The sequence below is a fragment of the Podarcis melisellensis genome, assembly GCF_964234715.1.
Source record: "Podarcis melisellensis genome assembly, chromosome: 5".
Classification (NCBI taxonomy): domain Eukaryota; kingdom Metazoa; phylum Chordata; class Lepidosauria; order Squamata; family Lacertidae; genus Podarcis; species Podarcis melisellensis.
This window is the reverse complement of record NC_138537.1, coordinates 41,459,427-41,483,181: the sequence shown is the minus strand read 5'-3', so window position 1 is coordinate 41,483,181 and position 23,755 is coordinate 41,459,427. Positions and strand designations below refer to the sequence as shown.

Genomic DNA, 23,755 nt, shown 5'->3' with positions numbered 1-23,755 from the left:
AAGACAAAGAAAGCTCACATACTAAAAAAATTTATTTTCACGATACCAGTTTACACTCAATAAATACAAATACACAACATTATAAATAATAGTGGAAGGGGGAATTCTAGGCAAATGCATCCTAGTGTAGCAGCCTCACTGCTAATGGACAAAGATAGGGAGAGAACAGATTTATTGGGCGAGCATCACCATGTACATGTAAGGAAGGTGTCTTGTATCTTGCCCAAGAGGGTGTTCCAGAGCTCCATCAGCAATTATTCAATCTTAGCGTTCATTACAGGACTTTCAAAATGCAAACATTTTCCCTAACTGCCAAGAGAGGAATATTTAGTTACAACATCAAACCCAAGAGCAGATGCCACCAAGATGCATCAATTAAAACAGGTGGGAGATGGTTAAACAAGTGAAATGGTCCCTTCATATGTTTGGGTCTTAGCCCTATGCTGTGGGGAAATTTAGAGTGCAAACAAAAGATCCGTTGAGTTAGTACTGGAAAGGACAAGGGGTGGAGCTGTTATCTAGCATCAGAAGGAAGCCTAGGAAAAAGAGAAAAAGATTTCTTAGTATAGACCTTACCCCAGCAGGATAGAAGATATCTGGGAACAATCAACCTGTTGCCCTTTCAGTGAGATTTACCATAGCTACCTTTTACAGACAACGAGAAAGTGACCTGTCCTATAGAACCACAGAGTGGCAACACTATTGGAGACAGATTACAGGTACCTTTCTGGTTCTATTGGTTAAGCCAGGGATGGGACCTATGATTCTCATATGGCTGGACTATGATCCCTGACTGGCTAGATTGGATTGGGCTAATAGAAGTCAGAATCCAATAACATCTAGAGAACCATAAGTTCCCCAGCCCTGGGCTATGCCGTTGACAGGTGAGTCGGGCAAGGAACCCAGGATGGGAATCTTTGTAAACTGGAAGCAAGCAGATTCCTTGTTCTTACAAGCTATTAATGAGTTGCATCTAATGTATTTGTGTGTTAGTAAGGTAGGTTAGGTAGCGCTGGATAGAGAAAGTACCTGTTGAATTGGTTGGTAGTGGTGCAGTTCACTCCCACAGGAAGCGCACATACCAGATGGTCTCATTCTTAAGCTGAGGTCCAAACAGCGGGTTGGCCTGGGCCAGGAGTGCTATAAGCCAGCTGCAAGGGAAAGATAGGAAGGAGACATATAAAGTGGATCACAACTCCTTTTGCACTAGTGCTGAAATACAAAAAGTCATATTTTGCAAGTAACTGCTAGGTCATTTTTGCAAGTAACAGTTATAAAGAGGACAGTGTCACTGTAGGAGGGATATACAATCTAGGGAGCAAGGTCTTCTAGTTTTTTAAATGTACTATAAGGAGATAAGATCTGGTGCATTATGCCTGAGAGTGTTTAGCTTAGCACAACAGCTGAGCCAGACAGGATGTTAGGGCAGCTAGAACAGCCTAGTGCTTTGGTGTATGATCAGAGATGGTCTAAGGCTTGTTATGGGATGCAAAATCCACTCCTTGTTCATATATGGGGTCCTGGGAGCATCATGCATGAATGATGCTAGGACATATTGGAAGAGACAGTGTACCATGATCCAAGACTACCCAAAAGCTTATTTTATGAAAGAGAGGCAGGCTGTTTATGCACCTATGTGTAGAATAAGGACCTGGCAACTGTGAAGCAACTTGAGCATCTCCAAGGTGGTGTATACAGGAGAGCTTCTGCTATTTGGGATTCCTTCCTAGATTCCCAATATTCATGAAGCAGCCACTTAGATAAAGTTATGAGGGTGGTTGGTTTCCTGCTGGGTACAACCCACAACCCACCTCCCCTATGCAATACTCACAAGAGATAGCAGGAAATGGCTGTAGTCACCAACATGGTAATAATTACTCTGTGAAGTAAAAAAATGAAAAAGAAAAAAGATTGAGTAAAGCTGCAAGCCTAACCCTACTTACCTGAGAGTAAACCCCACTGAATATATTAGGAATTACTTCTGAGTAGACATGGATAGGATTGTGCTCTTACTGAAACAGTCAAGCAGGTCACACAGGAGAAAGGATTCCCAGATCAGGCACTCCTCAACGCTCTTCCTCCCTGCTCCCACACCCGGACTCCTATATACCATGTTCATAAGAGAAAAATACCCTAGCCCAGCCCTTTGGCTGCTATACTAGTTTGCTATTTGCAGGGTCGCTGGTGTTTCCAACGCGAGGTAGCACTCATAAATGTGATTTCCCCCCCACTTGGCAGTCTGAAGCGATGCAGAGTCCCCTGTTCACAGCATCCGTGGATCAGGCCTCCTTCAAGGCCAAAGGCGGCTGCGGAGAAAGAAAGCCTGCGAGTGTCGCACTTGCGGGGGAAGCGAGTGCTGGTCCCTTCTAAAGGCTTTGTGTATGTGTGTGTGTGTCATGTCATCTCCCAATATATCAATATCTCTATATAGTGATCTTTTTGGATATATAGGTCTCACATTATCAATCAATCATCTATCTATCTAGATATAGATATAGATATTCTCAAGGCCTTTAGCAGGGACCACCATCACCCTTCCCTCGCAATTATAGATCACAATGTATATATTGATCTATTTGGCGATGGCGATGACCGGGAGACCTGGCGATGGATCGGGCGGGCGGAGGCTGCGCGGGCGGGGAGCCTCACCCGCGGTTGGGCCCCTTGGGCACGAGCCACGGCCCGGCGATTCCCACGAGCCCCCAGAAGACGGAGAAGAGGATGATGGGCAGCGCGAAGCTGTGCGCCGTCATAGCGAGGCGGGTTGGGAGCGACCGACGGGATGAAGGACAAGAAGCCGCCGCCGCCGAGACCGCAAGAAGAGTGAGTCTCCGCTCCTCCCCCTGTCTCTTCCTTCGCTTCTGGTCCGGTCCGCAACCAATCAGAACTCCGTGCGCCCCCCCCCCTCGGTGTTTTTCCCCCTTCGCCACCCCGTATTTTGGAGCCTCGGTTCCGAATGGAGCTGTTTCGTACCGCCCCCTGCTGCCTCGGAGGGTGTATTGCGAGGAGCGGAGAAGGCAGGTCGAATCTTACTCGAGTCGTTGCAGGCAAGGGCATCGTATAGGCGTCCGCCGGGGTTGGGGTAGTTGCTCCCTCTAATGAGCCATGATCACCAGATTTACAGGTTTCTACTCTCCCCCTCCCCCTCCCCCCGCTCTACAGAAAGGTTATAGAATTTGTAGACCCAGATATGAACAAAAATGTGCAGGCACCAATCTCCACCTTTATTTTGTGAGAAGACTTACCCCTCCAACCTTTCAGGGTTTCTATCCATTTTAGGCGATTTCTATAACACTTAAAATATACAAAAAATTCCTCTAAGTGGTGTACAGAAAACAAGCTGATAAGAAAATTTTACGAATATGATGTTATGTATAAAAATGTTGCATTACTGCAACATAACTAATACATAGAAACCAGTATCAGTTCCTTCTCCTTCTGACACCCATCCCCTCTCAGTATCCGGGCTCTCACTAAGCGCATTCATTGGTTTCTAGCTAATGAATGAAGCAATGGATGACATTAAGGAAACTAGATCTAGCCAATTTAATACTTGAGTGAAACACCTGTGTCTCCGCTCTTGGGTTTGGTTTAAAGCCTTTTATGCCGGTCCTCACTGCTGGTGAAGTGAATGCTACCCCACTGAAAACAAGTCAGGTATCCAATACTGGCAAGTAATGTATAAAAGAAAAATGTAGCAGCAAAGACAGTAAGTAGTCCATCATCTTTCAAAGTCACATTTCATAGCAAAAAATGTCCCCCCCCCCCCCGCATCTGCAAACACTTTAAAAGATACTCTGCTGCCAACCTGCCATAATTATACCAATATTGAAGCAGGCTGGGCTGGGGCTGATTTCATGTTAGGCTCATTTTGCCGAGAGGCAGCGGTAGGGAACTGCAGTAGTGTAGTACAACTCTGAATTGTAGGGCACATGATAGGGCTTTTTAGGGAAATGAAGCAAAGTGGGAGACTGTGAAGTTGAGTTTGGGAAAGAATTAAGGGCTTCAGCAATGAGTGAAAAGCCATCTACCCATTGTAGCAGGTCAACCCACTGAGAAGGAAAGGGATAAATATGTAATACAAGTTTCTCAGGGTTCTACCCAAGTCTAGGAAGTCACCTGATCCATCAGAATTGTTAGATATGTTCTCTGCTGCTAGTTATGTTTATTTACTCATTTGCAACATTTACTCTCCCCCTCCCCTCCCCAGAAAAAATCCTTTGTGGATATTGATGTTAATGAAACGTGTTCCAAATCAACCCACTCATGTGCCTGCTTGAAAGCTGCCACAGGCATCCGGTTGGCCACTGAGAACAAGATGATGGACTTGATGGGGCCTTTGGTTTGCTGCAGCAGCTTCTTATAAAGGTACATTGCATAGGGACATTGTAAGAACAGTCAATTTTAAAATACTTATTGAGAAACTTTTTTATTAAATAAGGAAAGGACTGTGGGTCTTCTGCATGGTTAAATTACAGTGCACATTTCAATATTCTAATGCAAAAAACCCCATTCTGCTAAAGAAAATCCACAAACTATGCCACCCATCACCCTTATAATACAGTTTTGAAATGCCTTCATTTGCTGTTCATCCAAATTTCTAGGCCCACTCACCCATAATCCGTTGTCTATATCACGCCTACACAGAATGTAAAAGGCTCATGGCTGTAGCCTCATACAGACAGCTCAGCAGGAAGCGAGACACACTTCAAATGACCATCATTCTTGCCAGAGCCCACCTTGTCAACATCACACCTTAAGCAAAGCATGGTGATTCATGTTCACCAAGTTTTGCAACAAAGCAGTTGAACTCATGACGTCAAGGTGCTGCTCAGCCTCGCCTTCTGTTCAAATTAAGGCTTTCAGGAAGAGGAGCATACAACACATGGGGCAAAGGCAGCAACAGCAACCGTGAACCTTCAGCACTAGCAAAGAGGCTGGCTAAATAGGGAAGCAGGGTTATTTCGGGATCCGCTTCAGTTCATGCATCAGCCACAACGCCACACTGAGCAATACCAAGGAACCTGATTGATGAGTGGCTGCTAAAGGAGTTGGGACATACAGGAGAAGTGTGCTGATGCCCAGGGTAACCTGCAGAGAAGCAAGAATAAAATGAAGTTTCAGATGTAAGTAAAGTTTGCTTACAAGTATACCTGAAATGTAGAGGTATGTGCAAATACATCTGCATCGTATTCTTATAGCACAGAATTATACACAAAAGCTTCATAAGCAATTGGTATGGGGATTTTTATATGTTCTGTCTCTCTCCCACTGTAAATAACCTGCTACAGGATGAGGTAGCTGTCATAGTGCTTCATGATACAATGCTAATGAAACTGCACTGATGTTCCCCCTTTGCCTTCTCAGTTTAAACCCAGAAGGCAGAGAAGGGCAGTGACCATAGCACTGTGCAATATTTCCACAGAAGAGCACGACTGCAGCTCTATTTCCTCCCTTTGTTCTTCAAAGCCAAATAAATATATAAATAAAAATTGGTCCCCATCAATTTCAGTTTTAACTGCCTGAGACCAGCAACCAAGATAGCATTATCAGTGACAAGAAGGCAGGCACCTACCTGGAAGGAAGGGGAAACTTGCCATTCCATCAGGGGACACTACTGAGTGACAATTAAAGGGGTGTTTTAAAGGGCATAGTTAATACCTGGAGGTATGCCACAGCCAGTAAGGAAGCAACTGCCATCCTTGTCCTCCGTGGGAGAGGAATCTTCCTGGAAAACAGGTACAGACCTGTAATGGCTGCAACAGAGGAAACTCCCTAAAGGGAAAAGAGTAAATATCCAGTGAGGGAACCAGAGAAGCTTTGCAATGACAACAAAGAAAGGGCTTAGAAGTGGAGTTGGAAGGGATCTTAAAAGGTCATCTAGTCCAAAGGCAATGCAGGAACCTCACTACTACAGCATCCCTGACCATCCAGCCTCTGAAAAAGAGTCCATATCACTTCTGGGGCAGTCTGCTCCTCTTTCAAACAACTCATGTCATCATAATGTTCTCCTTAATGTTTAGACTAACCCCCCCCCTTTTTGTAACTTGCACCCTTTAATTAGAGACAGTGGAGATGGAAACCAGTACTTTAGGCATGCAAACAAGTGCTCTACTCTGAGTTAAGGGGCCTGCACTCCCACACTCCCAGTTACACTGCCACCTGGAATGAACACAAACCCAAGAACAGCAACCAATTAAAAAGAGGTGTTATCTAAGAGCATAAAGAGGAAGAAACGTACCAGAATTCTGTGATCAAACTGCACGGTTGTGGGATTCTCAAATATGTTCTTCAACTTTGGGGAAAAGGCAAGGAGATCATCAGGGATCCAGCGTTCCCCCATCTTGGGAAATGAATTGTATACAAGACCAGCATCCAGTCCTGCAACAAATGCCCCTAGAGTTCCAGAGAAGAGAGTCTGTCACACTTGGAAGTATGAATGTAATAGAACAAGCCACCTAAAAACCATCACGCTGAGAGTTTTAGGTCCTTCCCTCAAAGCCACAAAACGGTTCCCAGTGATGTTGTCTGACCAGCGTGAAGAGGAAGCATTTCAGTAACCTGGAATTGAAAAAGTCTAGACCCTTCCAATAGGAAATGAAGCAAGACACACACATCCCTGACCATGCTGCCTATTGCTTCTCAAAAGAAAGAGATTGGTGCAAAAGTGACAGGGACTTTTACCTGAGAGGGCAGTGAGAAAGATCAGGCCTGATGTTCCATGAGCAAACCTTCTCAGGCGCAGGAGTTGACGGGTTTCTGGTAACTGTCAAAACAGGAGGAGGATCACAAGAATATGCAATGGCCTTTTTATATATTCTAAAGGGAGTATGTGCAATGTGCAAAGGAAACTAGTGTTCCATAGACTCAGCATATACACACATTTCCAATAAGACTCCTGACCGAAGGTGAATGTATTTATTTCACTCTCAATGGCTACGGCAAGGACTTCTGCTCTTCTCACTCAGCTGTTATGCTGCACAGCCCTTAATGGACATGGCTCACATCCAATTATATCTATGAATCCAAATCTAACAAATTTTATAGAAATCACCAGGAGTTCTTGGAAGCAGTCAGATAGCATCTGCATGCTTGATTTAATCCTACTATCAAGTCACCATACCCAAGACCAGATCCACAGGCCTCAGAAGTATCTACTGCCTGGATGTGTAGGACAAAAGTGCACGGCAATATCTTCTGTGGCAGGGATGCGGCCTTGCTAGAACTGGGGAAGTTGTGGCAAACTGCACTGTAAGAAATGGAATAGCTCATCCCAGGCTGAATTCTTCTCAGTCTGCATTTCTCCTGCTATGCTTTCTTAAATAACTACCCTCTTAAGAGGCCATCCTACCAAGTGAACTATGAGGGTGCAGTGTTGTGTGGGCTCTCCTTTCTTCCCTTTTTGTGTGATGCTCCAAAGCAGTGGCTGTGATCACCATAAAGGGATTTGAAGGGTTGCCTGAGAATTGGCAACAGGCGCTAGTTTTGCATGTGATGCAGGAGGGTGTGCCTCCCACTGCAAGTTCATTGGCTCCCTCTATGCATGGGAGTGTCAGTGCTAACAGAGTTCTTGATTGGTAAGCTTTGGTGGTGTTTCCAGAAACGTTATCTCTTTGACATTTCCCAAGATTTGAAATTTTCCTCTTCTAGGCTAAGCACATATAGGATGCAGTGGCAGTTTGGTCTGCACAGTGGCAGTGTGCCTCCCTCCAAAGGTGCAATTGGTGTACAGGCTTTCTTGGCCTAACTGGGACTCAATACATGCCCCCGGTCTGCCTCACTTTTTGCTTACCTTGTGCTGCGGCAGCAGTAATGAGAGTCCAGTCCACAGGCTGTAGCAGTAAAGAACAAGTGCAGAGCCCAGGTGTGCGGCTAGACGGTACTGACTGACCCGTGGGATATCATGAGAGTCTGGCTTTTCCTCTAATCCACTTTTTACCATATACCAGCCCAATAGGCCCTGCCAAAACAAAGAAAAAGTACCATAGAGGCATGAAACTAAGACCACTTTTACTCCTGCCAATATCATGTACATTCTCTTCCAAGAAACTAAGATCTAACAACACTCCAAGCACCATGATCTGAAGCTTCTGCTGGTCTTCTGTGCACCAGAGACCTAAGATCACTTATAAATCAGTTCCTGGAGCGTACAAAGGATCAATGCCTTTCATGTTCTATCTCAGTTATCTTGGGCAGAGTAATTTAATGATTCATTTAACAATTTCAAGGTCCCAGTGATCTTTCCCACCTGGAAGCAGACAAATCCACAGAGGGCAACGACACGACCCTTCAGGGACCGGTTGAGGTAACCCTTCCTCCAGAAGTAAGCTGCTGGAAGGATGTAAGCCAGTCCAACAAGCCGTCCCCACATTCGGTGTGAATACTCCATGTACCAGATGAATTTGAACTCTGTCAGCGTCATGTTGTGGTTCAGGCTGTTAAGATTCAGAGAGAAGGTTTATAAAACAACAACAAACCCTGCAGTAAGGTGTAGTTGCCCATTCCCCTCTTTCCTTGACAAGTTCTATCAAGAAGTAGCATTCAAGATACTCTTTTTCTCTCATTTCCCTTTTGCTGGGATAGTAGACTAGGCTTCCCCCACCACCACCAATTTAAATTTAGTCTCTAGGAACTTTAGCTCAACCCATGCCTACATTTTAAATTCTGGGAATTGCTGGTAGTTTTGGAATTCTGCTTCCCACTCCTGCTGTGTCCGAGGAGGCTTCATCTCCCGCACGAGATGCCAGTCAACCATTGAAAGCCCAGACTCTGTCAGCCTGAAAAGGAAAGAACAGCAATGACATACCACTGAGGGAAGGTGATATCAGTGTGGGATATAATGGTGTGCGCATGTGTATCCATCTATCTAGAAAAGCAGAATGAAGACACAATGGGAAAATTTAGACACTGGGGGCAATGCAGATGCAAAGTCTGACTACACACAAAACATACCGGTCATCAATTTGATGCAAATATATATGTAATCACACCTTTTAAATTCTGAAATAGTCTAAATTAACTACCATACCTCAAAAGGTTGTTATGACAGTAAGTACAAAACATATTTGTTTGTTACCCTTTAATCCCACCTTTCTTTTACGGCCTGCATTGTTTGTCTACAAGTCATTTATAAAATAAGGGTAGACACAGGCATTCAAAGGGCAGAGAGATACCAGAAGTTAGTTTAGGCCCACACACTGGCATGACCAAGAGGAAGCAATGCACCTAGGAAGATCTCTGCTGGTTGCAGAAAGATAAAATCTATGACAGTTGGAGAACCATAGTGTCAAGGGTAAATAAAATATAGTAAAGGCTTGAAGAGGAGGTGCTAATTTTCCTTACCTAGTGACTCCACCCAACACCACAGCTCCGGCCACAGTCCCACTGCATATTAGAAGCCAGCGCCCTACAGCCCGGTTGGTCACAGCATTGGGGACAGGTGGTACCACCACTCTGGGATGGGAAGCAACTTCTGACACTACGCTGTGTTGTGACCGTCTCTGTGGGAGCTGCCACCACCGTTGACATTGCTGAGGACAGAGAAGGTAGTGAGGAGGGAGGCTGTTTATAATTATGCCACCCCACTAAACATACATTTGCAATTCATGATATGGAAGAGGAGAATTACTCAAGATGAATGAACTCTCTTTACTGTAAAGAGTTCACACCTGTGTTCACTACGTCAGAAAGGTTGTATTCAGTGCCAGACATTATTCTACAAAATGCAAGGACAAGGATAAAGGACCAGATCATCAACGGTGCAAGCACAGAAAAACTGGACAACAGGAATTCACTGAGATGCTCAGCAAAACTTATTTTTATTTTCAATATGTTCATATGTGTCCTGCTTGTGGAATATGCAGAAGCATTTGGCTGGCCACCATTAGCAGGTTTTCATATGTTATTAAAACGCTGAAAGCATATGGAGGGGAAAGTGTTCATGTTTTTACAGGGACTGTGTCCATGTTATAAAATGTGATGTTATATTCATAACTTATTTTATTTGTATACACTACTCTTCATCTAGGTGGGACCAGAGTAGTTCATGGTATAGAACATTAAAAAAAAATCCTATGAAACATTATACCTCTTGTTAAAGTTATATATAAAGAGAGAGAAAGCCTGCAACTTACACATTTAACTGGTGCACATTTAGCTATACACGCTTGGCAATTAAAAAAATAATTAAAAAGAGACCAAGCGTCCAAGGAAAAAGACTTTGGCAATCCCAACTGCCATTGAACCTAATGTGTTTTGACTATCTGTGAATTATGATTTCGGCATGATTCCCAGAATGTAATCCACATAGGTTGAGAGCTTACTGTAGGTATACAAGTGAAATATTTTGGCAGTCACCGAAACTCCTTGAGAAACAAGTTTTCAGTCTGTTCCCTTTAACGTGTCTGGTTGTGACAGGTGCAGACAATAGAGTCTGTAGTTTTCTTGAATATCCACCCATTAGAGTTCCACACGTGGAAATGAGGTAGCATTGATTAGCACCTCCCACAGTGCAAAGGATACATAAAGGGGGAAACTCCTGGCATTTCCCCCAGGAGCGTCTATTAGCGAGCGTGATAGCAGGTACGCAGCCTGCTCGCAATGCTAAGAAACGAGGAGCCGCGGGGGGTCGCTTCGTTTTGCAACCATCGGCCGATAGAGGCATCTTTGACCCGGTCCCCGTTGCTATGGAAACCAAGCGCCGCCCCTGGAGTACCTGGCCGGGGGACCCCCTTCCTCGTGGGGCCAGCAGCAGCCGGGACCCTCTTAGTGCCGCCCGCAAGAGCATCGCTCCTCAAGTTGCAGCCCGGAAGCGACTCGCTCTTGACACGGAAAGGAATCCGAGCTATTTCCGGAAACGCCGCGACCGCGCACTCTGTGACTGCGACGCCACGTGACAGGTAGGACGGCGCCTCCTCTCGCGTGTGCGCCGCCGCCGGGCGGGGGCCGAGGCCCCAGGGGTGGGCGGGGCTTCCTCCTCGGCTCAGGGGTGGTTTGGCGCAGAACTGCCGACATCCGCCGCGCCTCCGGAGCGGCCCCGAGGCGGAATGAGGAGATGGGACCGGAAGCAGGGCCTGGCAGAAGGGTGTGAGGGTGAGTGGGCGGAGGGACGGCCGGAAGGAAGCGCCAGGGATCCCGAGGGCGGGGCCGGAAATCCGGGCGGCTTCAAGGCCTCCTCCCCCCCCCCCCACAGATGCAAGAGGAGCCATAAATTTTAATACTGTTGTTCTGGGGGGGGGGGTGCCCTGTGCACACTCACGGCCGCTATGTGCATTCAGCAAAACCAAGTGGGATAGATTTTATTGGTATTTTTACATATCAGTCCTTTGTGTTTAAAACGTAAAACCCAATTGAGTCCAAAAGGGGTCCTTATTCTCAGGTGAGCGTCTGCAAGGTTGTAGCTATAGGCCTGAGGACTGCAATCTTGCCTGCACTCAGTTGGGCTTGCTTGCTCGTTTGCGTATTTATTTATTTAATTTCTATATTTTTAAGGGGGAGTTGAAGCGCTTTACAAGCTACATTGAAGCATCAATTAAAGCAATCCTGAATAAAATATAACGGAATAAAAACAAATATAAAGTGTACCTTCAAAGCGACAGAGTTAATATGAAACTAAAACATTACCTTAAAAGATTTCAAAACATAACAAAGGAGGTCAACTACAGAATGCACATTTAATGCACTATGTTACTGGCCAAAGTTCCATCTGTTGTTAGAGTTTCTAGAGTAAGTTCTGCATTTGCCTAAGGGAGACTCAGCAGGTTACAGGCTGGCCTTGCTGTCAGCTGTTCCCACGCATCTCAACTTCATCTTCCTGCTGGAGAACCTGAATTCTCTGAAATATCTGGAGAAAGGTGGAAGGGAAGTCAGCCCTGCTCAATTTAGTATTCTGAAAGGAGGAAAAATCTGGATCACCAGCACAGACTTTTTATTCAGAATGTAGAATGCTGCTTTAAAGTGAGTCAGACCATAGAGCCATCTAGTTCAGTATTGTTTGCACTGACTTGACAGCAGTTCTCCAGGGTTTCAAACGGAACAACCTAGCCCTACTTGGACTTACTGGGAATTGAACCTGTGGCCTTCTGAATACAAGGCACTACCGCTGAGCTGTGACCCATCCTTCAATCCTCCAAATTGGAGGCCCCCCACTTCAAACCCTTATTCCACTTTAGATTTGTGCTAATCTGCAGAAATCAGGTTCAAAAGTCTCTTCTAATGATGCAGTTACATTAAGGACCACCTACTGAATAAACTTGCCAGTGTATTAATTTCTCCTGTGCACCTGTAAGTAATGAAGCTGATGAAGAGTTGGGATAGCGGAGTTTTATAATTCTCTCTATTGGAAGGTTCACCTAGTGCTGTTTTTTTTTTTTTTTTTTTGGTGCCAGATCAACATTTTTTAATTGCACAGGTCTTTTAAAATATTTTAGAATTTTCAGGTTTTTAGTCTTCTGGTTTTTGTATGTGCCACTTTCACAGGTTTTTTTTTTGTTAATTATTTGGTATTCTGTGTTTATTATTTAATTTTGTATACTACTCTGGGAGACTAGGCTGAAAAGTGACTTATTTGGTAATAAACAAACAAACATATAAACACATAGACAGACAGACAGATCTGTTCAGACAATGCAACACAGAGAACAAGATCCAGGGAGAGCAAGAAGGCAAGGGGATCAGGAGTTACAGCAAAAGTAGCGTTCAACTTCCCATGTTTATTCTGTACCTGTTTTGAGCTGATACAGATCAAGCTTGGTTTCTTCTTTAAATTCGCATGGTGATACAAGTTTTCTGTCCTTATTGTGTGTACCCTTTAAAGCAGCTGCTGACAGGTTAAGGCTTTGTAAGGTTACTGGTGATGGGGAATCTATGAAGCTTCTGTTTCTGAGAGCTGGATGTGCTTGGGTGAGCAAGATGAAAGAAGCCAGTTAAAAGACAAAACAAGCGCTGGAGCTTGAGGTGGAAGGAATCGCCTCTCTCAATCACTGTCTGCCCCTTTTCTCTGAGACAGAGCCTGATTGCCCCATAACCTCTGGTTGTGTTTCTCTTCTAGGAATGGCCAATGGCTTTCTCATGGAAGTATGTGTTGATTCTGTGGAGTCTGCTGTGAATGCAGAGAGAGGAGGTAATCCCATAAAAAAGATGGAATATGAAAATACTTAAGGATCATTGAGGGGTCTTTCTAGGCCAGGACACCTCTGGGTACACGTGCTATATGTATTGAAAAGAGAGGCACACTTACTTCCCCAAGCAGTGTGAAACTGTTTTATGAAACCTTTTAGGCTTGAAAAGTAGGATATTAAATGTTATAAACTGTTCAGTAAGTAAAGACTTCCAAAGTTCTGAACTAGGTTAGTGACACATAGATTCAGGATATGCATTTATATATTTTAATTGCCTGCAACCCAATTACTCTAGCCTTTGAGAGTAGGGCAAACTGCAAATTTAAATGAATAAATGTCAACTTGCCTTGTCTTCAGCTGCCTTAACTACTTAAGTTGTCCTGCTCTGTTTTGCTGCAGTGCATTATAAAACATAGGCTGAGATACTCAAATCACCTATTAATTGATTTTCTTTCTTAGTTACTGCCTGAGTAGGGGTTGAAGTGTATGTGGTGACCAATCTCACTCTTGGCTCGAAAATTTCCAGCACTCCTACCTATTGGTTTATTTTATTTATTACTTAAATTTGTTAGTTGCTACTTACAAACAGTGTTTTCGAGGTTACCAGCATGAGTTTGACCAAACTGCGGGAGGCAGTGGAGGACAGAGGTGCCTGGCGTTCTCTGGTCCATGGGGTCACGAAGAGTCGGACACGACTAAACGACTAAACAACAACAACTTACAAACAAACAGCATCCCCATACCTTAACACACCCAACATAGATACATTAAAGCCAAGGGGGGAGGGAGGGAATACTTAAAAAAACACTTCTAAATGGCTGCAGATAGTTAAAGGCCAAAGGCCTGCTTATAGAGGAAGGTTTTTGCCTGGCAGCTAAAGACATATAATGATGGAGCTGGGCGAACATCCCTTGTTGGATTATAGCAAGGACCACATGGTTTCTTCATTATGTAGATCTCTGTTAAAATCTTGCAAACCACTTATATTCAGAGGTTTAATGTGTGACCCTGTTGCAGGTGCTGGCCGCCTTGAACTGTGTGCCAACCTCATGGAAGGAGGAACAACACCTACTATAGGTGAGTTGGCACATACAAGCCAAGATCCAATCCACCATTTCCCTGCAAGATGTAGCACTACTGAGCAGCCAAGCAATGTGGAGAAATGTTTGGACCTCTGCCCTCTAGGCCCTCTGCTCCTGGAACAGAAAGAAAATACCTGTTGTTCTGCTTCTCTTTTTGTGTTCTTCTGTGTCATCAGCACCTCCTGGTCTTTTTGCAAGATAGGCTGTTATTTAATCACCCTATTTCTTCAGCAGCCCCTTCTCCTAAATTCTGCAAAAAGGGTTTGACATCTGCCCTGTTCTCTTCTCCCTTGCTTCTCTTAGACCCAGTGCTGATGGTCTAGCTCTGGGATGGGGAACGTGTGGCTCTCCAGGTGTTGTTGGACTCCAACTCGCCTCAGCCTAAACGGTCAGTGGTCAGTTGATTGGCGTTGTAGTTCACCAACATCTGGAAGGCATCTTCTTGGCTACTCCAGACATAGGCAGAACTGAGCTAGATGGCTCAGTGTTCTCCCTTTGTATAAGGCATCTTGCTATGCTCCTACGTTCCTCCGTACCATGTTCTAGGTTTCACTTCTTGTCCATCTCATAGAACAGTCCATTACATAACTGACACCATGTCCTAAACCTGTTTGTCTGCAGGCCTTTTGCAAGTGGTGAAGCAGTGTACAAGGGTGCCTGTATTTGTGATGATCCGCCCCCGTGGGGGGGATTTCCTCTATTCTGACCGAGAAGTGGAGGTGATGAAGGCAGACATCCGACTTGCCAAGCAACATGGGGCTGATGGGTTGGTGTTTGGAGCCTTGACTGAGGATGGACGTGTGGATACAGAGCTCTGCACAGCGCTGCTGGGTGAGCAGGCTTTACTTTTCATAGGGCTTATTTGGTGCTTGAGTAGTGATTGTCGTACAGCGCCACCAGCTAATAATTCCTTGGTTCAAATTAAGAAATATTTCCTACAGGCAAGAGGCAAGATCCACGAGATACTAGAGCCTGCCTCACTATATTGAGCTATTCATTCATTCATTCATTTACAGTATAAGAGAAATCAATCCACCCTTCATCATGTGATCCCAGGGTGGGTTACAGTAGAATAAAAACAATGCAGCACAATTTATAAAAACATACCATGATGCCAAAATGACAACAGCGCTTTAGCACCAGTCGTGCTCCTAGAGCAGTCTACACCAAGCTGGTATCCTCCAGATGTTTGGGGCTATAACTCCCATTAGCCCCAGCTAATTTGACAAAGGCTGCTCTAGAGGGAGGACATTCCATAGGTCATTCCGTGAATGAATGAATTATTGAGATAAAGCAGGAGCCAAATGCTGTAATGGTTGGGATGAGTGACCTTTGTTTGTAAGAAGGGGCACTGTGCAGCTCTGATGGAGAGAGTGATAGGTAGCCATAAATTCTGCACAGAAGGAAGAATTATCCAGAAGAATAGGAAACTTTATTGAAAGAATGATAACTATGGTTTTTCTGGACCCTCAAAAATACAAAGAAAACAATTACTAGCTATTTTCTCTATTTAACTGAAACGGACAGTATATCTTCTGAAGAAAAATTAGTCTTGCTAGGTGAAGCCTGTCCTCTTCCTACATGTCCTCCCCCCACAGAACAGCACAAGGAGGAGGAAAGGTGGGGAATGTTCTGTGAGGCTAGCTGAAATACAGCAGCTAAACTATTTTAACCAGAAGCCAATATCCATTCACTCCATGGTTGATTATTCCACACGCTTCCTAGGGAGACAAGTGGATACATCTTTAGTCTACACCTGGATTACTTTCTAAAATAAGTGCATAAGCCCAAAATGTGTGAGGGGTTTGATACACAAAATGAGAAAATAAATGCCATACAAAGAGCTAGCTAGTGGGCAGTCTCAGTGGAAATGAGAAAAGATGATGAATCCATATTGCAGAAATGGTGTCAGATGACTACAGCTACCTTGGTTGAACCATCTGGAGAAGTTTCCTTTCTTTCCAGGGCCAGTAGCAGAAGCATTGCCTTCACAAAGACAACCCCTAAGCAAAGGTATACTAACCATCTGGGATCTGTTCTTTTTGCAGCTGCTTCCCGCCCTCTGCCAGTCACCTTCCACAGAGGTGAGTTTCTGCTTGCTGGTTTCCCACAGACATCTGGTTGGCCACTGTGAGAACATGATGCTGGACTGGATAGGCCATTGGACAGGTCCAGCAGACTCTTCTTACAGAGCTTGGAGTGGGGAATGAAAGCCGGACTGCCTACTTGCAGGACGTAGGCTCAGGCACAATGGCCTTACCTTGGTGGGGGGGACTATGAGAATGTTCTCTGGGAATTGCACATATTAGGTCTGTCTACCAGGGATTTGGGACTAGGCTAAAGCCTGGAATATGTCAGTAGATTTGCTTTCCAGAAGATTTGGCAGTAAAGACTGACATGCTCCATTTTTCTCAGCAGCTTTTGACATGGTCTATGACCCTTTGGCAGCCTTGGAAACGCTAATATCGATGGGCTTTGAACGGGTCCTGACTAGTGGCTGTGACAGCTCTGTTCTAGAGGGGCTGCCCTTGATAAAACGACTGACAGAACAGGTGAGGTGTCATCTCTACCAAATTTGTAAGTCTGATACACTTTTCTTGCCTACTTAAGAGTGGGCTATCCAAGGAACTGGACAGAGTGTGGTGGGGACAGAGAAATGCCAGCTAGCAGTCTTTCATGGTCTTCAGATGGGTGAGGGTTTTTCAACGATTAAGGATAAAAACTGGCCTCCCCATTGAATATACAGAAACTGTGCCTTGCACCTTCTGATACAATAGCTTCTTTCAGTATTGCGTGAATTCCCTTAGGCTACCGCAATAAATTAGCTCCCATCTTCTCTTTTAAGTATACAATATGCGCATGGCACACCCATATCTCAGACCTGTCCAGCAGAATGCACAACAGACAAAAAAGTCTACGAAGGAGTCACTCGGTTATTTTAAAGTTGCTTCCAGTCTCTAACACTGGGGTGAAGTTGAAGCAGTCCTGCTGATACTGATATGACAGCATATAGTTTCTGAAGTTCAACCATCCCAGGATGGGGGTGAAACTTGGTAGATCCTCAGTTGTTTGACTTTGCAGAGGTGAAATATACACAATGATAGACAAGTGTGGGAGCATACATTCCTAGAGGAGCATGTAAGAAACTCAATGTGACAGTATTACTTGGAGCAAACCCTTTGAAAAGCAGCATTAAAAAAATGAAATTAAATATTGCAAATAAATACATTCTACATCTTCCTTAACAGAATATTTGTGCTACCCATTTGGTGTGTTTTGTGCAATAAGCAAGACCACTAAACCCCTTTTCTCTTCCTTTTCAGGCTAAGGGCAGGATTGTTGTAGTGCCAGGTAAGACTCTGCAGTGAGTACCACTTGTTGGCGTAGATCAGAACTCTAGCACCAACCAAGCATGTTGTTAGGCAGCCCCACTTGCCCAAGTGGCAAGAAGTCCAGGAACAGAGCTTTAGGGTGCAATTCTCTTTGGATGAGAGTGCATGAAAGATTTAATCTTTATAATATTTATTTATTTGCAGATATAAAAACAGACAGAGTGTAGTAGAAATAGATGGACGTCACAACTGCTGAAACTGCATTAGGTTAAAGGAATAGTGTGGACACCCACGCACAACTCCTACCTGCTTGCAGCTGTAGACTCTTTGCCTCTGTCAATCCAAATTCAATTTGCTTCTAGCTATCTGTCCCTTCCTTAAAGTCTTATAGGTATGGCATTATGAAGGCAAAGATTTCCAGGCATCAAGGAACATTAACTAATGTTCCCTTATCGTGTTCCTGAGTGATCACTAACTGCCAGGCAAAACAAAAGCAGTGGGCCATTTGTGCTAATCAGCAGCTAAACTGTAAGATAATACCTGATGGGTATCTGCTCCCTTCCAGAGGCATATTTAGGAGTTCTACCTGCTTCAGAGCTGCGAGTGCAGCCTGCATTGACCCTAAAGATTAGCCCCTGGTTCAGAGCAAAGGGATTTCCCCCATCAATTTGATGACCCAGAATGTAGCTCTGTCTATTCCTGCTTAACTTCATGTTTGTGACTGAGTGATGGGTTCTCTCCACCAGGGGGAGGCATAACCGAGAGAAACCTGCAGAGAATCTTAGAAGGCTCTGGCGCCTCTGAGTTTCACTGCTCAGCGCGCTCAGTCAGAGACTCAGGAATGAAGTTCAGGTAACTGAGCAAGTTTCTATTCCTGACTTATTGAGGGGCCCAAGCCTTGCTTCCATCTTCCGATGCAGCTCCACCATTTGGGGTAGTAACTTGACTAAGAACATCTGGGGCACTGGAACCTGACAGGTGCATTTAGCTGGGAGCAAGGTTTTGTTGCATTAGGGATGGACTTGTTTCTGTAGTTCATAAGTTGCATATGCAATGGGTTAAGGTAGCACCCAAAAGGCAACATGACAGCAGATTATGGCCCAGTGGGTAGGACTTAGGATGGTTCTTTTTCCGGCTCTTCTAGGTCCAGGTTCCAGACAGTAATCAAAGACTTGTTGGTATTCTTTTAGAAACCCTTACACTACCATGGGGGCCTACCTCTCCACACCTGAATATTCCATCAAGGTGGCCGATGTGGCTAAAGTGAGGACCCTGAATGCAATTGCAAAGAATATCCTGTAGAACAAGCTACTGTGGGCCAGGAAGACCCAGAGCCCTGTGACCTGCGCAATCCATAGACTTAGACATTTCAACAGCATCCTTGCCAGCGCTTAAAGGACATGGGTCAATCAAATGAAGAAGCCTCTGCTTGTTTTTCTCCTATTCCCACTTGCTCCACAGCGTTTTTTCCTCAGATGTCGTAATGCCGTTTTGTCTGTGGGGAGCAAATGACGGGGAGGGGCTTAATTAAAGGGGTACTCGCCATCGGGCAACACTCTCCCTGTTAAGGTCTCTTCTCAAATAAACCCTGAAGCCACTCCGTAGCACTGTGGCTTTTCTTCCTGTAGAGGCCATGGCAAGACTTTGAACTGCTCCCAAAGGAAATGGGCCGGGGGGGGGGGGGGGAGAGCACATTTTGGGTGTTGCAGGCTTCCTTCATCCCACCTCAGTTTGATTGGAGTGGAAGACGACTACTTTGAAGTACATAGAGGAAAGTGGTAAAGCAATATTGCAATTGCAGGAGGAGGAATCTCTCTGAGAGGGTTAGAGAGCAATCACAATGTGACCAACCATTGCAATTCCATACACCTGACAGCAAAATTTCATTGTTGTCTGGTTCTGGATTCTGTCCTACAGAAGTCATTAGAGAGGGTGAAGTTTCTATGTAATTTATATAAAAAAATTATATACCACTATTCATAAAAATGCCAGAGTAGTTTGCAACAATTATACATAAAACCACACAACAAAAACCATATTGAAAAGTTAAAATCAGAAATGAGGTAGCTTTTACAGAAAGATGTATTCTTGATTTCCTGCATGAACCTGTTAATCCTTATTGGCAGAACATTCCACAGTGCTGGACTGATGATGCTAAAGGCTTGGATGCTTATTGTCAGATCTCCACCAATTTGGGGAATGACCAACGACGCTCCTGCAAATGATCTTAGTGACTGAGCTGGGATATAAGGGTTCAGGCGGAACGAGGCCAAGGGAAGCCCCACACAGAGCACATTGCAGTAATCCAACCTCACGTTTATCAACACATGGACTACAGTGGCCAGGCTGAAAGGTTGCCCTAAGGGCTTCATTTTCTTGCCCTTATGGCATTTGCCTCCATTTGCATAGCTTCATGACAAGCAGGGCAGCTCCTCAGGTAAGTTAACCTTCCAGAATAATCAGTATCTTGAGGAGGAGCAGAAGTTCAGAGAAGTTCAGAAAACGTTTGAGGTTTTATCTGGCTCTGGTAAGGGGAGTTTAGAGATTCATAGATTGTTTAAGAGATAGTCATGTGGTTTCTGCTGCTAAATGCCATTGTGGATCTCACACAATGACTCACAAGTAAAGCTAAGCCAAATCATGACTTGGCACAAATTCTCTGGCATACAGAAGAAGAGAGGTTGTGATTGCTCCTCTGGGCCTGCCGCTTCAAGCTAAGCCTGGGCCCATGTCTGAAGCAAGACAAACCATGCTCTTTGGCTTACTTTACAACAGCAGGACTAGAGAAGGAGAACCTGTGTGTCTGATCTATGAAATTCAACTCTGCCCCCCTCCACCTTTACAAATAAAAGTACCCTGAGAAAGGGGAACACCGTTGCAACAGCCTGCCATTAACACCAATTTGTAGGAAAGGAATTATTTCACCCTGTGGTAGAACCACACATTGGCCCTTCCCTGTGTCTCAGCTTAAGGCAGAATTGGGAGTTAGAAAGTTGTCCATTATGGAAAGGTGGTCTTCACTTCCCATTTCCTAAGGTTGTGTGCTCCTGAATTTTAACAGACTGCTGCCATACAGATAGGGACACTGTTTATAATATGATGAGATTTGATTAACTATCTAATAATTAACCACGAGGGATTTAAATTGCTTGTTCCGTGGACATTGGACCCTTTAGTCAGGACTATGAATCACAGTCGGTTCTGGGTTTATTGATTGTATAAAGAATGAGACAGCAGAATCTCTCTTGGCTTTTTTCAGTTTGTTTCAGGAGCACTTTGGGCAAGGGGGGTGGGAGACACAAAATGAGGTCAGTATTACTGCTGGTGGTTTTTGTCTTTTATCCCGAGTAGTATTTTCATAGTTCCCGGCCCCCCACCCCCCTCCAACCTGGTTTGCTCACTCTCAGACCACTTTTTGTGATTCAGTACTTCCCAGTTGAGATCTATGGATCCCCCAGTGCGGTACCAATCTGATGGGACACTAGAACACTCCGTGACGTTTGACTGGCTGTGTAGGATTACACAATGAGGATACCTAGCTGCTGGAATGGGGAAGACTCTGCTGCATACTTTCAGAAGCCCCTTGCCCACAGAAATCATGATGCAGAAGAACAATGGGGCAGAATCAGACCGAGACAGTCCTGGAAATCTGCGAAGGTGGAGAGTAGCATAGGAAATTCCCTAGTGTGGAAAAGGGGTCATGGTTGTCTTCCCACGCTTCCTTCCCAGGCATTATTCAACTTTATCACCACTGGGGAAGGGGGTCTTAGACTAGTGGTGAGTCAGCTTGAGGGATCTCATCCAAGACAGCACATGTTGCTGCCCACCAGAATCCACGCTGCCACCTCTCCTGCAGTGTCTCTGGCCATACCCAGGCAGCTCCTCTGCCTATGCCATCCAAGGTTCATGAATTTGATCCATGGGGCTGACTGCACACCAGGAGTTAACGATTAATGATCTGTTGTTGAGAAGCTGTGCCCAACGCCCCTCGGTTGAACCTGTGAGACTTTCGTCCTGCTCAGCCTCTCGGGCTGATAGATTGGTCGGACAAAGGCAGGAGGAAGAGGTGCCTTGCCATGGCAGCAGCCTTGGAGCAGTACTGTGGCTCAGTTTTCTGGGTGAGTGGCGGTTTCTCCCTGAGTGGATGGTAGCTCAGCTTCTGGCAGGGATGTCCCACTGTAAATCTAAAGGCCAGAGTGCAGTGGAATGTCCTGAATTGTGGGAGGATGGCTAAACGCCTCTGTTAGGGCTGTTTACTTTGAGAGATGGGACAGCGGTGGTGTGTTAGTTCTGTGTGCACGCTTAGTAAAAGCAAAGCCTGCAGTCTGAACGTAGCGAGTCTGGGGTTTTACAATGAACAAATACATCATCTTTGAGTTGCTTACTGCTCCAGTGGGTGCACTGAGCACTGGAAGATGGGAGAGAGCTGGACAGTCCTTGTGGCTTGTGAGGAGACCATTCCCAGGCAGAGGGCCTCCTCAGTGGTGGCACCTTCCCCTGTGGAGCACTCTCCCATCAGATGTCAGGGAGATAAAGACTTATACAACTTTTAGCCGGGAGAAACAGGCATTTGGAGGCTTTTTAGCAGGTTCTCCCCATGTTACACAATTTCACTTATACATGTGAGGGGCTGGAACATAACCCCTATGCAAGTGGAGGGGTCACCTGTATAATAATACAGTGGTACCTCACATTAAGTACTTAATTTGTTCCGGAGGTCCATTCTTAACCTGAAACTGTTCTTAACCTGAAGCACAACTTTAGCTAATGGGGCCTGCTGCTGCTGCTGCGCCGCCAGAGCACAATTTCTGTTCTCATCCTGAAGCAAAGTTCTTAACCCGAGGTACTATTTCTGGGTTAGCGGCATCTGTAACCTGAAGCGTATGTAACCCGAGGTACCACTGTAGTGTCTTAGAGGGCAGGAAGGCTCCAAAGCATTAGTGGAGATGTTAACACTCCATGTATGATACAATCATGACCGTTTCACTTGTAACTCTGACTCAAATGATTCACTGTAGAGAAAATAGGAGGGTTCTTTAATCTCACACAGAAATGGAAGATGGGGGCACAGTCAGGTGATCTACATTATTGGGCATGCCACATAGTACAGCAGAATGCAACTGGGGAGATCAAATGCTTCATTCCATATGTAAAAAAACCGCTTTCATGTTCATGAAATCTGTCACTGGAGTTTTGAATGTGGGCCTCTTCCTCCACTTCTCCCTCAGCTGAAATTAAGTCTGAAAGAATCACAATCTTCTGGTTGTGCTGTGTTTTGTGTGTGTATGTGTGTGTGTGTGTGGTGCCCACAACAAATTCTAGAGTTGACAAAGATGTCCATCGTAGGCAAAGGGCCCATAGGCTAAGTCTCTCCTTGATGTGTTAGCTTCCCAGAGAACATTTCACTTGGTTCCAGTCCTCTCCTGCTCCATTCTGAAGTGGTATGCTCCCAGGGCTTTTGGTACTTGATAATTATGACCATGTAGGTTAGCTGTTGACTTGAGGATTCTCCAGTCCTTTGCGTGATCTAGATCACTCCACATCCCTGTGAAGTAAATTTAAATTGTCGCACCACCCTGTCAGGTACTGGTTTTCTAGTGAATTGCCCAGATCTGTTTCCTTGTCATTGATGGAGAAGTCCTGGGCACCAGGAGATTTAAATTGCTAAACAAGAGCTAATGAGTGAAGCTGACTAAGCTGATCAGAGTGCAGCTGCCTTTGTTTGAGAGTTGTTGTCTCATCTACTGCTTGTAGGGATCTCAGGGCATTCCACCAGAAACAGAAATGGGAGCAGAAATTGCCACAATTTGTATGTTCACCCAAGATCAGGAACAGTAACCATGCAAATACAAACGATATCAGCTGTTGTTTATTTAAGTCCATGAATATTACATGCATAATTTTGTTTTTAATGTTTCCCTTTCATTAAAATGCATTGAAATCAGTTACATAATTCACTATGTTAGTTTCGGCTATAGCAGATAGCAAAACAAATTAACTTAGGTTGTAACTGAACTGTAGCAGAATGGAAACAGTGATGATTGCAACAAAGGCAGGACAGGGTGGAAATCGCTGTCTCTTTACGTCCTTAGCTACTAGTGGTCCTCTTGGCAAGTAGAGTACAACACTAACTTTTCCTTTGCAGTGAAGGATGTTGGGATTTCCCCTGATTCTGTTCATGCCAAGAGTCTGTTTCATACGTAACAGGCAGGACTCTCCCGGT

The 23,755-nt window shown here is 44.8% G+C and overlaps 4 protein-coding genes across 8 annotated transcripts in view; 2 read left to right on the top strand and 2 right to left on the bottom strand.

The window, feature by feature from the left end:
* Positions 1–14: 14 nt before the first annotated feature.
* On the bottom strand, positions 15–2,899 carry ATP6V0E2 (ATPase H+ transporting V0 subunit e2). Its single transcript, XM_081911583.1, has 4 exons — positions 2,650–2,899; positions 1,832–1,879; positions 1,030–1,151; positions 15–536 (listed from the first exon to the last, which is right to left on the bottom strand). Exons 1-3 carry the CDS (start codon positions 2,751–2,753, stop codon positions 1,058–1,060), a joined length of 246 nt encoding a protein of 81 aa, XP_081767709.1. The 5' UTR covers positions 2,754–2,899; the 3' UTR covers positions 15–536; positions 1,030–1,057.
* A 1,514-nt stretch (positions 2,900–4,413) lies between these two features.
* On the bottom strand, positions 4,414–10,855 carry COX15 (cytochrome c oxidase assembly homolog COX15). Its single transcript, XM_081911562.1, has 9 exons — positions 10,715–10,855; positions 9,343–9,530; positions 8,655–8,777; positions 8,249–8,435; positions 7,793–7,960; positions 6,685–6,766; positions 6,242–6,396; positions 5,662–5,775; positions 4,414–5,091 (listed from the first exon to the last, which is right to left on the bottom strand). The coding sequence occupies exons 1-9, from the start codon at positions 10,784–10,786 to the stop codon at positions 4,960–4,962; spliced, it is 1,221 nt and encodes a 406-aa protein (XP_081767688.1). The 5' UTR covers positions 10,787–10,855; the 3' UTR covers positions 4,414–4,959.
* Positions 10,829–19,136, top strand: CUTC (cutC copper transporter). 5 transcript variants are annotated; one of them, XM_081911566.1, is made up of 9 exons: positions 10,829–10,898; positions 13,049–13,120; positions 14,136–14,195; positions 14,822–15,031; positions 16,249–16,284; positions 16,616–16,752; positions 17,524–17,551; positions 18,279–18,384; positions 18,723–19,136. In XM_081911566.1, the coding sequence occupies exons 2-9, from the start codon at positions 13,051–13,053 to the stop codon at positions 18,832–18,834; spliced, it is 759 nt and encodes a 252-aa protein (XP_081767692.1). In that variant the 5' UTR covers positions 10,829–10,898; positions 13,049–13,050; the 3' UTR covers positions 18,835–19,136. The 5 variants fall into 5 exon arrangements, with proteins under 5 accessions (XP_081767692.1, XP_081767690.1, XP_081767694.1 ...); XM_081911564.1 differs by lacking the exon at positions 10,829–10,898 and adding an exon at positions 10,905–11,091; XM_081911565.1 differs by lacking the exon at positions 10,829–10,898 and adding an exon at positions 10,907–11,091 and having other exon boundaries at positions 16,619–16,752.
* Positions 19,137–20,868: 1,732 nt separating this feature from the next.
* ABCC2 (ATP binding cassette subfamily C member 2) overlaps positions 20,869–23,755 on the top strand; it is a 32,025-nt gene continuing 29,138 nt past the window's right edge. The window contains exon 1 of the mRNA XM_081911530.1: positions 20,869–21,650. Coding sequence (XP_081767656.1) covers positions 21,609–21,650 — 42 coding nt within the window. The 5' untranslated portion in view covers positions 20,869–21,608. The remainder of the gene's footprint in view (positions 21,651–23,755) is intronic.